The sequence below is a fragment of the Lissotriton helveticus genome, chromosome 3_2 (genome assembly GCF_964261635.1).
Source record: "Lissotriton helveticus chromosome 3_2, aLisHel1.1, whole genome shotgun sequence".
NCBI classification, from domain to species: domain Eukaryota; kingdom Metazoa; phylum Chordata; class Amphibia; order Caudata; family Salamandridae; genus Lissotriton; species Lissotriton helveticus.
In genome coordinates, this window is record NC_136062.1 from 485797861 (window position 1) to 485812896 (window position 15036).

At 41.3% G+C, this 15036-nt stretch overlaps 1 protein-coding gene across 8 annotated transcripts in view; it reads right to left on the reverse strand.

Annotated features, from left to right (window-relative positions):
• The window catches only part of LRP4 (LDL receptor related protein 4), a 356895-nt gene that overhangs the window by 49010 nt on the left and 292849 nt on the right, over nucleotides 1-15036 (reverse strand). For all 8 annotated transcript variants that reach the window (XM_078684435.1, XM_078684436.1, XM_078684434.1 and 5 more), the window contains exon 27: nucleotides 14451-14676. In XM_078684435.1, coding sequence (XP_078540561.1) covers nucleotides 14451-14676 — 226 coding nt within the window. The remainder of the gene's footprint in view (nucleotides 1-14450; nucleotides 14677-15036) is intronic.

A 15036-nucleotide genomic window follows, 5' to 3' on the forward strand; every position in this document is an offset into this window, starting at 1 on the left:
TTCTCTTTGATGTAGAGAATGACTCCCAGATTGTAATTCTGAAGTGGCCTCTTTGATGTAGAGAATGACTCCCAGATTGTAATTCTGAAGTGGCATCTTTGACGTAGAGAATGACTCCCAGATTGTAATTCTGAAGTGGCATTTTTGACGTAGAGAATGACTGCCAGATTGTAATTCTGAAGCATCCTCTTTGATGTAGAGAATGACTCCCAGATTGTAATTCTGAAGTGGCATCTTTGACGTAGAGAATGACTCCCAGATTGTAATTCTGAAGTGGCCTCTTTGAGGTAGAGGAAGATTGCCTGTTTGTAATTCCGAAGTGGCCTCTATACGCCTCGAACAGATACTTACAGGGTGAGCAGCATTTCCTATTCATATCGTGCGGCTGTAGATAACTCATGCTTTGCACAGATTGTAAAACAGAAGTCCCCCAGAAGCGATGGCTATTGTATGGATAATGCAGAAGTCTGGATGAAAGCTCCTTAACTTTGTCTGGCCCACCAAGCTGAGATGTCCACACAATAGTGACTTGTACAAGTGAGCTGTTGACAAGGTGGCTGGCTTGCAAATATCTTATTTCTGTACGTAGCCTTAGTGCCCCTTTCTTGTGGGTAGCGTGCACCCTGGGAGGAGCACATACAACTGTTTGCTTTATGATAGCGGGTCTGAATCCACCTGACACTACCCCTGGCTGTGCCTCCCTCGGACACGAGATGTCCTCTCTGAGGCTTTGCAAAAGGACACAAAGAGCGGATCCAATTCATGGAAATGATTCGTCCTGTCAAGGTGGACATAGAGGTCTTTCGACATCTACTGTGTGTGAGAAAGTGCCCTGTTTTTGCATGGTTGCCCCCACTTTTTGCCAGACTGTTGATGTGCTTTGACTGAATGTGGCCTGGGTGCCTGCCAACCAGCTACCAGGTGTAGAGCCTCAGAAGTATAGAGTTCCTGCTCACATTGGCTCATGACATCCCCCTAGCTGGGCATCTTGGCCAGGCCAAAACGAGTAGTTTAGTCACCCACTACTATTGGCCAGGTATGTCCCAGAAGGTGAAGTAGTTTTGTAACTCCTGTGTCACCTGTCAAGCCAGTGGTAAGACAGGTGGCCACCCAAAGGCCCCTTAATTCCACTCCCAGTGGTTGGGGTCCTTTTTGAAATGGTAAAGATTGGCATTATCGGTCCCCTAGACCTTCCAACTGCATCCGGGAGCAGATTCATACTGGTAGTAGTGGATCATGCCACCTAGTATCCTGAAGGAATTCCCCTAAAGACTACCACTGCTCCTTCAGTGACTAGAGCCCTTATTGGTATCGGATCACAGCCAGAATATCGAGGAGCAAAATATCGACCTGCCAAAATATCAAGGAAAAAATATAGAATTCCAGAATATCGAATTCCTATCTACAAACAGTTAAGTACAAAAATATCAAATCCAAAATACGTTGGAAATATTATAGTTTGTTAAAATATCGAATTTTTAAAATGTCTTAAAAGTAATGTAAGATTAATGAAATAATAAATATAATTAACTAAAACATACTTAAAAATACTTAAATAACGTAAGTTAAAAAAATGCATTTCAATTTTTTAATACATATATAGTAACTTAATATTAATTTAAAAAAAGATTCAATATTTTTAGCGTAGGATAGCGGGAGGGTAAAATTTACTATTCCCACTCCCGTGAGTGCAACAGTAGGGAAAGCGTTGGCTAGCGGGAGGGTAAAAATTACTATTCCCACCACAGTGAGTGCAACAGTAGGGATAGCGTTGGATAGCGGAGGAGTAAAAATTACTATTCCTACTCCAGTGAGTGCAACAGTAGGGAAAGTGTTGGATAGCGGGAGGGTAAAAATTACTATTCCCACTCAAGTGAGTGCAACAGTAGGGAAAGCGTTGGCTAGCGGGAGGGTAAAAAGGAAAAGGAAAATGCTACTTACCAGTATGCATCTGTTCTTGGCATGTAAAGTTGCAGAGTTGTACGATCTGGTGTTGGGATCGGATGCTCGCACTTTCTTGTTGTTTTGGAAGAGTCTTTTGTAGTCACGAGATAGGTGACTCCTCCCTTGGACGATAGGGCGCATGGGCATCGACTCCATCTTCAGATTGTTTTTCGCCATGAAGGGAAATGATGGAGTTTATAGGAAATAGAATAGATGTCCATGTAAGTGTATCTAATTAAGATAAAAACTGGAACAGATACAGATCCCGGGGAGGCGGGTGGGCGTGTACAACTCTGCAGCTGTAAATACCAAGAACAGATGCATACTGGTAGGTAGCATTTTCCGTTCGAGGCATATCAGCTGCAGATTGTACACTATGCATAGACTATACAGCAGTGTCTCTCCTAGCGGTGGTCACTTGTATGTGCTGCAGCAGTTTCAAAAAGTGTCTTAAGAACAGCTTGGCCTACAGAAGCTTGTTGCTTAGCCTGCACGTCAACACAATAGTGTTTGGTGAAGGTGTGTGGTGTAGACCATGTTGCGGCATTACATATGTCATCTAAGGGAATGTTCCCTAAGAACAGTTTGCGTGTTGAATGTGCTCTAGGGGGAATTGTTAATGCACGTTTAGCCTTTTGGTAGCATATTTGAATGCATTTTACTATCCACCTTGCAATCCCAGCTTTGGAGATGGGGTTACCTTTATGAGGTGGGGAGAAGGCTACAAAAATGTTTTGTCTTTCGAAAGGGCTTAGTCCTGTCAATGTAATAAAGCAGGGCTCTTTTGACGTCTAGTGTGTGAAGAGCTTTCTCTGCCACAGAGTCTGGGTTTTGAAAAAACACGGATAACTCAACTGATTGGTTAAGATGAAATGCAGAGTTGACTTTGGGAAGGAATTTTGGATTTGTTCTGAGAACCACTTTATTAGGATGTATTTGAAAGAATGGTTATTGTATGGTTAAAGCCTGTAACTCACTCACTCTTCTAAGAGAGGTAATTGTGACAAGGAAAGCTACTTTCAATGTGAGGAACTGAAGTTCACATTTATGTAGAGGTTCAAATGGGGGACCCATGAGCCTGGTAAGAACAATATTTAAATTCCACACCAAAGAGGGTGGTAGTCTGGGAGGAATTATTCTTTTAAGGCCCTCCATAAAGGCTTTAATTGCAGCTACTCTAAATAATGACCAGTGTTGTCCGTTTTCTATATTCGCAGCAAGTGCGTCTAGATGTAACCGTATGGATGAATGTGCTAGATTACATTCAGACAAGAAAGGTCAAGGAGAGCACAATCCTCAGGTGCAAGTACTTTTAAGATTAATATGATTAAATAGTCGTAACCGTTTTGAATTCAAATACGATCTGTAACTTGTGATGTAGGACAGAACAAATCAATGAATAAAGTTCATATTTATGTCATCTTTTTCTTTATTGATCCATAAAAGTTATTTTCCAATTGATAAAACGACAGCCGACACGTGTTTCGTCCGTACTATGAATAAGTACTGGGACTTTTTCAAGGCTAATAAGGATAGAATATACGGCGCACGTATCATCACATCATACAAGTGTAGCTATGATCTTGAGGCTCCAGAGAAAATAAGCCAAGATCCAAAATGTCCGAATGAGTTAAGCGTAGCTGAGTGGATGTTTAGGTAGGCAGTCACTATCAACTCCAAATAAATAACAAAATTCAACAGTATCCATATGAGTCAAGCGTAATAGAGAACCAAATAAGTTGAAGAACTGAAGTATTCAAAACGGAATCAGCATAAGTTAAATATTTTCATCATTCGGACAAAGAAAATGTAAAGAAAGCATAATAATATTCCTACGAGATCACCTCAATGATATGTAAGGCTATCGGGTCACCCCAATGGTATGTGAAGCGAAAAGGAAGAGTCAAACACCACCTGATAATGGTACCCTCATTGATTTGTTCTGTCCTACATCACAAGTTACAGATCGTATTTAGATTCAATACTGTTACGACTATTTAATCATATTAATCTTAAAAGTACTTGCACCTGAGGATTGTGCTCTCCTTGACCTTTCTTGTCTGAATATATATTTGTCAATCCTTCTGGTATGACAATTTTGATCCTTCCTGGTAGTGGGGGATATTGGTCTATGTAGCACTCCGTCTTTGATATTTAGAAAGATTGTGTTGGGAAGAGTCGCGCGAGCGCGTCGATGGAAGAGTCGCGCGAGCGCGTCGAGGAAGAGTCGCGCGAGCGCGTCGAGGAAGAGTCGCGCGAGTGCGTCAACAAGATGGCCGCCGCCACCGGAGCTCCGTAACATCATCAGCCTAATGAGCTGAATAACGACGATTTTTCTCCTCACGGTTTGCTCATTTTTCATAGCGCTTGCCTCCTATGCCAGCCCCCTACCTTTGCTGTCAATTTTGGGCGATTTCATCGTGCCGGGACCCCTCTGTCTGCTTCCTGGCTCCTCTCCCCAGCTTCTGATCCGGTTCTGCCGATTGCCTCAGCACAGGGGGCGGTGCATTTCTGAAGAAAGGGCCTGGCTTGGGCCTAGCCACTCCCACGGCTCACATTAACTCTTGCACTGCCTTTATTCAAGTGCTTTGGGAGCTTTTAATACCCTTTTCCCTCATATTTATTAAATTTTGAGGTGGAATTGGTTTTTCTACATTTTCCTGACGCAAAAAGTTGTTTTTTCTCCTCAAGATGGATAACAAAAATTCTGCTATCAACAAAAGGAAGCAACAGGTGTCTCCTCCCCCAAATAAATCGAAAGTAGTTGAAACTTCTGAACCCTCACTTACTCTGATATTGGAAGAAATAAAAGCGCTGCGCATAAATACTGATAACATTGCAAACGAAGTGAAAAATGTTCGCAAAGATATGGCGTCAATGTTCATGAAAGTTTCTGACAATACTATTAAAATTCAGGACAATAAAACCAAGCTCGATGCATTTACTCCTTTGATGGCTCAGATAGTACCAATGCATACCCAATTATTGGAATTGGAGAACCGTAATAGACAATATAATCTCCGCATTTTCAATTTGCCTGAAGAAGTTGAAGGCTCCGACTGTCGCTTGTACCTGGAATCTTTGCTGCCTGGTCTTCTAAATATCAAATTTCCAGAAAAATTTGAGGTGGACAAAGCACATAGAATTCCCTCACACAGGAATCCACGCCATACAAAACCCAGGCAGGTGATTTTTAAGGTCTTGCGTCACCATCACTTGGTTCTCATAAGGAAAGCTGCCAGAGACATTCCTTCGCTTCTGGTAAATGGCTCCAAAATATTTATCCATCAAGACTTTGCTAAGGAAACGGTTGCTATTCGCAAGGAATTTTCCTCTATGCGTCCGCATCTGAAAAGCCTTGGTTTTAAGTATGGTCTATTTGATCCGTCTACAATGCGAGTTTGGAAAGACTCCTTCTCAAAATCTTTTCATCGTCCTGCAGACTTAAGACTCTTTCTGGACCAACAAGCTTCGTCATCAATGGAGACTCAAGCTCCTATTACTTGATCGCATTTAATTTGAGCATTCCTGGCAAATCTTCTTTCTTCATGGGCTCCAACGGTCTCTGGCCATGCTTGTGGAACGGGTGTGCGTCTCTGTGTCCTTATTTATGTGCCTTGTTTGTACCTTTTTCTTCCTTTTCTGTTTTTTCCTTTTGTGTCTTCCCTTACCTTTTCTAACTTTCTACGTAGAGTTACTTTTCTTCCATGGCTGTTTTCCCTCTTCTCTTTCTTTAACTCCTCTCCTCATCCTCATTTTACTTCTTCATGGCTGTTACACATGATGTTAAAATTGTTTCTCTTAATGTTAAAGGTCTGCGACATCCAGTTAAACGAACGAAAATTCTAGATTACTTGGGGGCTTCTAAAGCTGATATATGTTTTCTTCAAGAAACGCATGTTGATGACAACATTATACAGTATATGAACAAAAAGTGGGTAGACACTATTGTTTCGTCTCCTGCACTTGGTAAGAAAAATGGGGTTGCGATTTTCTTTGCAAAGAGATTACACTGTCAGATTATTAGCAAATTCACAGATACGGAAGGTAGATTTATTGTTGTTAAAGTTAAAATTCATGACTCCACCTTCTTTTTGCTTAATATCTATGGCCCCACAGCCGATGATCCTTCGTTTTGGTCTAACTTATCTACAGAAGTTCTAAAGTTGGGACAAGTTCCTTTGATTGTTGGTGGGGATTTTAATGTGATCATTGATCCATTACTTGATAGACTTTCTACTACCAAGTTTAGACCCCCTAAAGTTTTTCATGCTTTTAAATCTTTCCTTCGTACTACTAAACTAGCTGATGTATGGAGACTACACTTTCCCACTGAAAAATGGTTTTCTTTTTTCTCTAATCCCCATAATTCTCATTCAAGGATTGATTATTTTTTGATTTCACCTTCCCTACTTCAGTCAGCTACTAATCCTGTTATAGGCACTATAGACATTTCAGACCATGCTTTAATTTCATTTGTCTTAAATATCTCTTCTACTTTTACTAAACAAAATAGATGGCGTATGAACTCCAACATTGTTCTTACGGATAAGCATAAACCTAAACTATTACAGGCTATAAAAGATTATTTTTTATTCAACCCTGAAGATTCCACATCAATTGTCACCAGGTGGGATGCATTTAAGTACTACATTAGAGGTACCACTATTTCTATTATGGCTCATGAGAACAAACAATTTAACGCTAACATTAAACATTTGGAAAAGCAAATTGCTAAATTTGAACTTTTGTTTATATCTTCCAATGACCCCCAGTACAAACTTACACTTCAAAAACTCCGCTATGAATTTAATGCCATTCTTAGTCACAGAGCAGGAGTCCAACTTTCAAAGTCCAATGCTAAATTTCGTTTTAATACCAATAGATCGGGAAAACTCCTTGCTAATTACTTACGAATTAAAAGAGATAAGACTCAGATTACCTCAATACGAGGATCTCAAGGCAAAGTGGCTATTTCTCATAATGATATTGTGCAAGAATTTTTACGTTTTTATTCTACCCTTTATAGTAAACCTGACACCTGCCCTGAATCTTTAATTGATTCCTTTTTAAATAAGTGCAATTTACCCCATATTTCCTTATCAGATAGAACAGGTCTAGATTCACCAATTACATCTGAAGACATTTTGCTTGCCATTAAGTCACTCCCCAAGAATAAATCCCCAGGTCCGGATGGTATCCCGGCAGAATTTTACAAAGAATTTCAATCCCATCTTCTCCCTTATTTGAATACCCTTTTCTCTCATTTTGGCTCCTCTGGTACTATCTCGGGCTCTTTTACGGACGCCTTAATTATTGTCCTGCCTAAACCTGATAAAGATCCTACCTTGGTCTCTAATTATCGCCCCATTTCCCTAATAAACCAAGATTGTAAGCTCTATGCGAAAATCCTAGCTACTAGACTAGCTCCTGTACTCCATTCCATTATTCACCCAGATCAATCTGGTTTCATGAAAAATAGATATTCTGCTAATAATACTAGAACTCTACTACATATTATTGAACAAAGTTCTCAACTTACTTCTCCTGCGGGAGTGATGGCATTAGATGCAGAAAAAGCTTTTGATAAGATTCACTGGCAATTTTTATTTAAAACTTTATTGTCCTTTGATTTTGGTGCCCCTTTTATTCGTATGATTTCCGCTTTATATTTTGCCCCTACTGCTCGTTTGTTCATTAATGGTCAAATTTCTAGTCAATTTCCGCTCTTTAGAGGAACTAGGCAAGGTTGTCCCCTTTCTCCACTGTTATTTCTCTTAGGTATTGAACCTTTTCTTAATTATATTCGCCTTTGTGATGACATTCAGGGTATTATGATCAATGATGTAACTGTTAAAACTTTAGCCTATGCAGATGATGTTTTATTATTTATTAATAACCCTCTTTCTTCTGTTCCTTCCCTATTAGACATTATTGCTCAATACTCTATGGTTTCAGGTTACAAATTGAATGTAAGCAAAACTGAATTTTTTCCTTTGAATGTGTTTTGTACCTCAGAGATGCTCCCAAACACAGATATTCTTTGGCAAACCACCAAACTTAAGTATTTGGGTATTCTATTTGCTTCATCGCTGCCAGCTACATTAAAACTTAACTCTGATTTCATAATTGACTACATTAAAAACAAAACGTCCAAGTGGTCTGCCCTTCATCTCACTTGGTGGGGACGAATGGAATCTATAAAAATGAATATAGCACCTAAAGTTTTTTACTCTTTAGCTATGATCCCCACCCAATTTCCTCTCAGTTTTTATAAAACTATTGACACACTCTTATCTAAATTCCTTTGGTCCAACAAAGTCCCTCGTATTGCTTACAAAAAGTTAAAAATTCCTAAGGCCCAGGCTGGTTTTTCCCTGCCAGACTTTCACCTTTACCATAAAGATTTTATCTTAAAGCAGAGGACCCTTTGGTTTAATACTTCACATATGGTAAAACATCCAATTTGGTTGGATATTGAAGCATCCATTATACGGCCGTTTTCTTTACCTTCATTGATGTCAATGTCATCCACAGCGAAGGTTGTTCATCTTTCCTCTATCATTAAGTCCTCCAGATTGATAATTAATGATTTAGATTCTAATTTTGAATTACATCTACTCTCCACAGTCCACTTGTCTTTATGGCACAGTGCACTACTTAAATTGAACAGAAACATTACCTTCTGGTCCTCTTGGATTTCCAAATGAATTTTATATCTTAAAGATGTCTTTAATGGTAATGACTTTATTCCTTTTGAACAGCTACAGTTAAAGTTTGGTCTCCCAGCAACTGACCTTTTAAAATATCAATTCTTGTGTAACTCTATTTTGGATTCCTTCCCCAATGGTATTCCCTCTGCCACCACAAATGACCTATTAATTTACCTCACAGCTACGACATCGTCCCCTAAAGCGGTCTCTGTTTTTTATAAAAAACTTTCCACCTCAAAGGGCTCCAATGTTCAGACTATTTCGTCGTTCTGGAACAATGAACTTTCCATCTCCCTGTCAGATGACTCCTGGTCCTCTATATGGCTTGACAGTATCTCCGGCTGGCTCCCAGTGCCCCTTTATCAAACCAATGCCTATATTTTATTTAACACTTTGTGGACTCCATCACGTCTATTTCATGCCAAATTATTGCTTTCTGATGTTTGTTGGCACTGCAATGCTAGCCCTGGTTCACTTCGCCATATGTTATTTGACTGTCCAGTTATTATGAAATTTTGGTTGGAAGTATGGAGTGTAATTTTGAAAATTTTACCTTTACAAGATGATATTTCCTTTAATTTATTAATTTGCAAATCGATTGCCCTAACTTATCCCCTTTCTGAGTCAGCAGCAAAATTGTTTAATTTTCTAATCACAGCTGCCTTAAAATCCATTACTTTCTGTTGGAAAGATGCGTCTTCTCTTTCAGTCCATGCTTGGTGGTCATGGATTACCTTTACGAGAAGAGGTGCGCAGCTATCTCTTAAAGGTGTTACTCATAATTCGCAATCATTTCAGTCGTTTTGGTCTCCTATTGATTCATATGTTTTGCAATGATATTGTTATATATTTCTTATGTTCTATTGTTACATTGCAATTTCACTGTAACTCTGTAGTTTATGAATTTATGATCCTATGACATGTTCTTTCCTTCCCCTCTCCCTCCCTTTCCTCCTTTCCCTTCCTCTTTAATTGCGATTCTCTTTTATTATTATATTTTAATATTGCGTTTTTTGGTTTAATGCATTTCATATTGATTATTTGATCGCTTACGCTTGTAAATTCCTTCCTCTTTTTTGTATTGTATTTGTTCTTTTTCATTTTGTCTTAAAACTTAATAAAATCTTTCTGAACAGGAAAGCAAAAAAAAAAAAAAAGAAAGATTGTATTGACATCTCCAGCACTGTTTCTTAGTATACTGTTATTTGTGTATGTGCGGTCTTTTCCAAATCTTTGGAAACACCACTACCGTTCTTTGTATGTAATGCTAGATTACATCTTTGTAAATGTAACAAATAGCAAATGATGTCCTGGATTGAAGCATCCAGTGGATCAATGTTGTTGTCATTGCAATAGATGACAAATCTCTTCCATTTGGCTGCATAGCAAGCTCTAGTAGTAGGGCGTCTGCCTTCTTTAATGATGTTCATACAGCCCGGCGGAAGGTTAAGGTAACCAAATTCTAGGTCTTCAGGAGCCAGATGGCTAGATTCAGTTGCCCTGGATCGGGTGCCTTAAGTCTCCACGGTTCTGCGTTAGCAATGTTTGGGAGAGGCGTAGTTTTTGGTGTGGAACTACTGAGAGTTCTAGTAGTGTTGTGAACCACGGTTGGCGTGCCCATGTGGGAGCTACCAGGATCATCTTGAGAGACTGCTGTCTGAGCTTGCGTACTACTAGGGGAATCAGTGGGAGTGGCAGAAAAGCGTACGCAAATCTGCCTGACCTGTTCATCCATATCGCATTGCCTTTGGACAACGGGTGTGAAAACCTGGCGGCGAAGGTTGGGCATTTTGTATTTGCGTGTGTGGCGAACAGATCTATGTCCGGTTGACCCCACATTTGGAAAAAAGGTTGAAGAACTTGGGGATGAAGTTCCCATTTGTGTACCTGCTGTGTCTGTCGACTTAGCAGATCCGCAATCTGATTGTGAACTCCTGGAAGATATTCTGCCAGAAGGTATATGTTTTGTGGAATGGCCCATCTCCAAATGTTTTGTGCGAGCTGGGACAGCTGCAAAGAATGTGTGCCTCCATGTTTCTGAATGTAATACATGGCTGTCATGTTGTCCGTCCGGACTAGGACAGTCTTGTTCTGTAGATGTACTTGGAATGATTTTAATGAGAAATATTGCCATTAGTTCTAGGTGATTGATGTGGAGCACTTTTTGTTGAGTGGTCCATTTGCCTTGAATTGTGTGGTTTAGGAGATGGGCTCCTCAGCCGGTGAGTGATGCGTCAGCTGTTAGCAATATATGTGGAACCGGCTCCAGGAACGACCGCCCTTTGGACAGGTTTTGCATGTCCCACCATTGCAGAGAGTGATGTATGCGGCTGTCCACCAACACCTGATCTGTAAGTTGTCCTTGAGCCATGTTCCACTTGACGTGCTAGGCATTCCTGTAAGGGGCGTATCTGAAGTCTTGCACGAAGAACAATAAAGATGCAAGAGGCCATCATTCCTATGAGCTGCATGAATACCCTTGCTGGGAGGGAATGCTGTGGTTGAACTCTGCTTATTAGTGTTTGCATACTGGCTGTCCTGGCTGGATTGAGATATGCCAGAGCTCTGGTAGTGTCCAGTGTGGCCCCTAGATACTGATGTATGTGGGAGGGCTGAAGATTTGACTCGGGGTAGTTTACTGTGAATCCCAAATTGGAAAGCAGCTGGATGGTTTGATAGTAAAGTTAGGACTCCTAAACTGAGAAAATCCTAACTTTGAGACTTTTGGAATTCACAGAAGGTATTTAGGAGTCCTAAAAATAGGACTCCTAACTTCTGTGAATACCAAAATGAGTAAGAGCCTTCTGTGAATACCGAAATGGTAGTAAGTTTAGGATTTTGTCTTACGATAGTTCTGTGAATCGGCCCAGAGCTTCTTTAGGGATCAAACCACAGCAAAGGCTTCTCTCTCAATGGCACTCCAACGCTGTTCCGTAGGAAGGAGTCGCCTGCTGATGAAGGCAACTGACTGATCCTGGCCCAGATCATTCACTTGTGATAACACTGCACCTATCACATGTTCAGAGGCCTCTGTCTGGACAAGACACTCTTTGCTGAAGTCAAGGGCCTTCAAGACAGGTGCTGAGCACAGAGCTCCATTGAGGGTGGCAAAAGCCTTCTGATACTGCTCAGTCCAGATAGCTTTTCTGGGCTACTTTTCAGAGATCGAGTTAGTTAGTGGTGCCACTATGGTGACATAACCCTTTATGAATATTCTATAGAACCCAGTCAGGCCTAAGAAGGCTCTGACCTGCACTGGGTCCTAGGGGGCTCCCAAGCCAGATTGGGGATGGATCTGGGACTGGAGAGGTTATACATGGCCTCCGCCAACCTGGCAGCCCAAATACGCATCAGAGCTTTGCTCTATCTGGCACTTACTTGCAGTCTGGTCTGCCGGTTGTGATGCAGGGCTCAAAGCACTTCCTTGTGGTGGATCCGGTGATCCTCCCAGGTGGAGACAAATACAGCTATATTATTCAGATAAGCTGCACGGAAACTCTCCAATCCTGACAGTACACGATTCACCAGCTCTGATACGTGGCAAGAACATTCTTCAGCCTGGAGGGAATCACTTTAAATTGAAAGTGGCCCTCAGGTGTGGAGAAAGCAGACCTCTCCTTGGCTCTTGGAGTGAGGGCAATCTCCCAATAACCTGTTGCAGGGCAAAGGTGCTCAGATATTTAGCTACCCCAGACGTGTCGATGAGCTCATCAGCTCTTGGCATGGGGTGGGCATCAGTCTTAGTGACTGCAGTGAGCCCCTCTTGTCCACACAGAACCTCAACAAGGTTTCCCCCATTTGGGGTTGGGTTTGGGCACCAGTACACTGGGCTGGGTCAAGGACTACTGGAGGGTCATTCACCCCGAGCTCCAGCATCTTGACAATCTCAGCCTTGACCGGTTGAAACAGCCTGTAAATCTCACCCTTGGCAAGCATACTGTCACTGGCGTGCAGATCATGGGTACACCATGTTGTCAGACCTGTGGTCAGAGAAAACAGTCAGCAACCTGCTTCTGCCGTTGATAGCAGTCTGTGTGCTGCCGGTGTATCGGTGAAGGGGAGAGAACTACTACCTCTACAATTCCATCTTTTTGCAGGAGTATATAGGATTATCACAACAAAATTTGTATTGTGGGAGAAATGTAACAGTGATAAAACATGTATTGTATGTATACAACTTTAAAAATAAATTAGTAAAAAAAAACCTGAAGGTAGTGAACAAGAGGAGACCAGTGACACCAGGTATAGTGAATTTCAGGACTTTAAAGAGAGAGAAAGTATGTTGTCTGCCCACAGGGGTGCAGTCACCTCATTTCCTGGAACGAGGGGAGCTTAGCAACCCTGACTCAGGGTATCCTTGCGTGACCCACTCTCAGCAAATCTAAGGTCTGCCAATGGACAGCACACTAAAAAAGGAAAACTGTCGAGTTCAGAGAGGGAAAACACGGGGAATGACGTCACAGAACAAAACATAGCTCGAAACACAGGGAATTTTGACCCAACAATTGCATTTGCAATTGGTGTGCAATAGTGTTGTGTCTTTGGGGCATCAGTTGCAGACTGTGCTACTTACATAAGAAACTACGCAGCAGCCACACGCTGCACCGACACCAAGAAAAGGCTTCCCACTCGGCATTCTGGTCAGATACAGGCAAACATCTGTTTTTGAAAGTTTCATAAAAATATTGTGTTTTGAACCCTCTAGACAGCAAGATCAGGTACATTTCTGAATCTATCACAGACTTTAACCTGCAAAATAAGTCAAAACCAAAAAGTAGAAGTGCTGAGATAGGAATGGAAGCAAGATGCAGAGGATAGTGCATGCAAGGGCACTGCACAGGTGTATTGGTCAGACTGGGCAATGCAAGGGCATGTACATGGGTGCACCAGTCACACAGCAGGGGTGGGGGGGCTATGAACAATGGGACCGATTCACAGAACTAACCTACGACAAAATCCTAAACGTACTACTTTTGGTATTCACAGAAGGCCTTCAGTTGTCTTAAGGTAGAATTTTGTCTTAAGTTAGGATTTTGTCTTAAATTAGGATTTTGTCCTAAATTAGGATTTTGTCTTAAATTAGGATTTTGTCTTAAATTAGGATTTTGTCTTAAATTAGGATTTTGTCCTAAATTAGGATTTTGTCTTAAATTAGGATTTTGTCTTAAATTAGGATTTTGTCCTAAATTAGGATTGTGTCTTCAGTTAGGATTGTGTCTTCAGTTAGGATATTGTCTTAGATTAGGATTTTGTCCTAATTTAGGATTTTGTCCTAATTTAGGATTTTGTTCTACATTAGGATTTTGTCTGAAATTAGGATTTTGTGCTAAGCTAGGCTTTTGTCTTAAGTTAGGATTTTGTCCTAAATTAGGATTTTGACTTCAGTTAGGATGTTGTCTTAAATTAGGATATTGTCCTAAATTAGGATTTTGTGCTAAACTAGGCTTTTGTCTTAAATTAGGATTTTGTCCTAAATTTGGATTTTGTCTTCAGTTAGGATGTTGTCTTAAATTAGGATATTGTCCTAAGTTAGGATTTTGTCGTATGTTAGGATTTTGTCTTAAGTTAAACTTAAGACAAACTTAAGTTAAACTTAAGTTTAACTTGAGACAAATCCTAACTTAAGACAACATCCTAATTTAAGACTACTAAATGCCTTCTGTGAATACCAAAAGTAGTACGTTTAGGATTTTGTCGTAAGTTAGTTCTGTGAATCGGGCCCAGTGTGTGCAAAGCGATGCACAGGCAGAGGCAGTAAGAGCTCACACATGATCTGCAGGGGCGGAGGCTCACCTAAAGGCCTTCCTCGATCCACGGCTTGAATGTCCATGAGTCCCGGCAGGTTGGAGCGCACCACAATGATGTTGCCGCCTGTGCTCTTATCTGCCCTTTGAATGCTGCGCGTCTGCCAATCGGTCCAGTAAATGTATGAATCGAGCAAGGTGAGGCCATAGGGGTGCTGGACAGGTGACACCAGAGTGTGGCGGTTGCCCCCATTCAAGTCCGCAGTTTCAATACGCTGTTACAAACACAAAAAGAAAGAGATTAGTAGAGTGAGGCTAAGTCTAGAGACCCCCTCAGTCATTGGCCCCCAGGAGCCCAATACATATCAGGCATCGCTCAAGTTCCTTCAGCACACACTGAACTCCATCACTGGCCCCCCAGGAGCCCCACCTAGATCACAGATCCCCCTTTAGGTTGCTGCCATCACCGCCAGGCACCGCAATGTGCACCCGGAAGGGCACAGTTATAAGCATGCAAGGGGGGCCACAAGTAGCAGATAAATCTGAACACCCCCGCTTTCCCATTCGCCAATGTGGGCATGATTCCCTTTTCATTTGGAACCTTACTTATCTGCACACTTAGAGCACTGGATTCA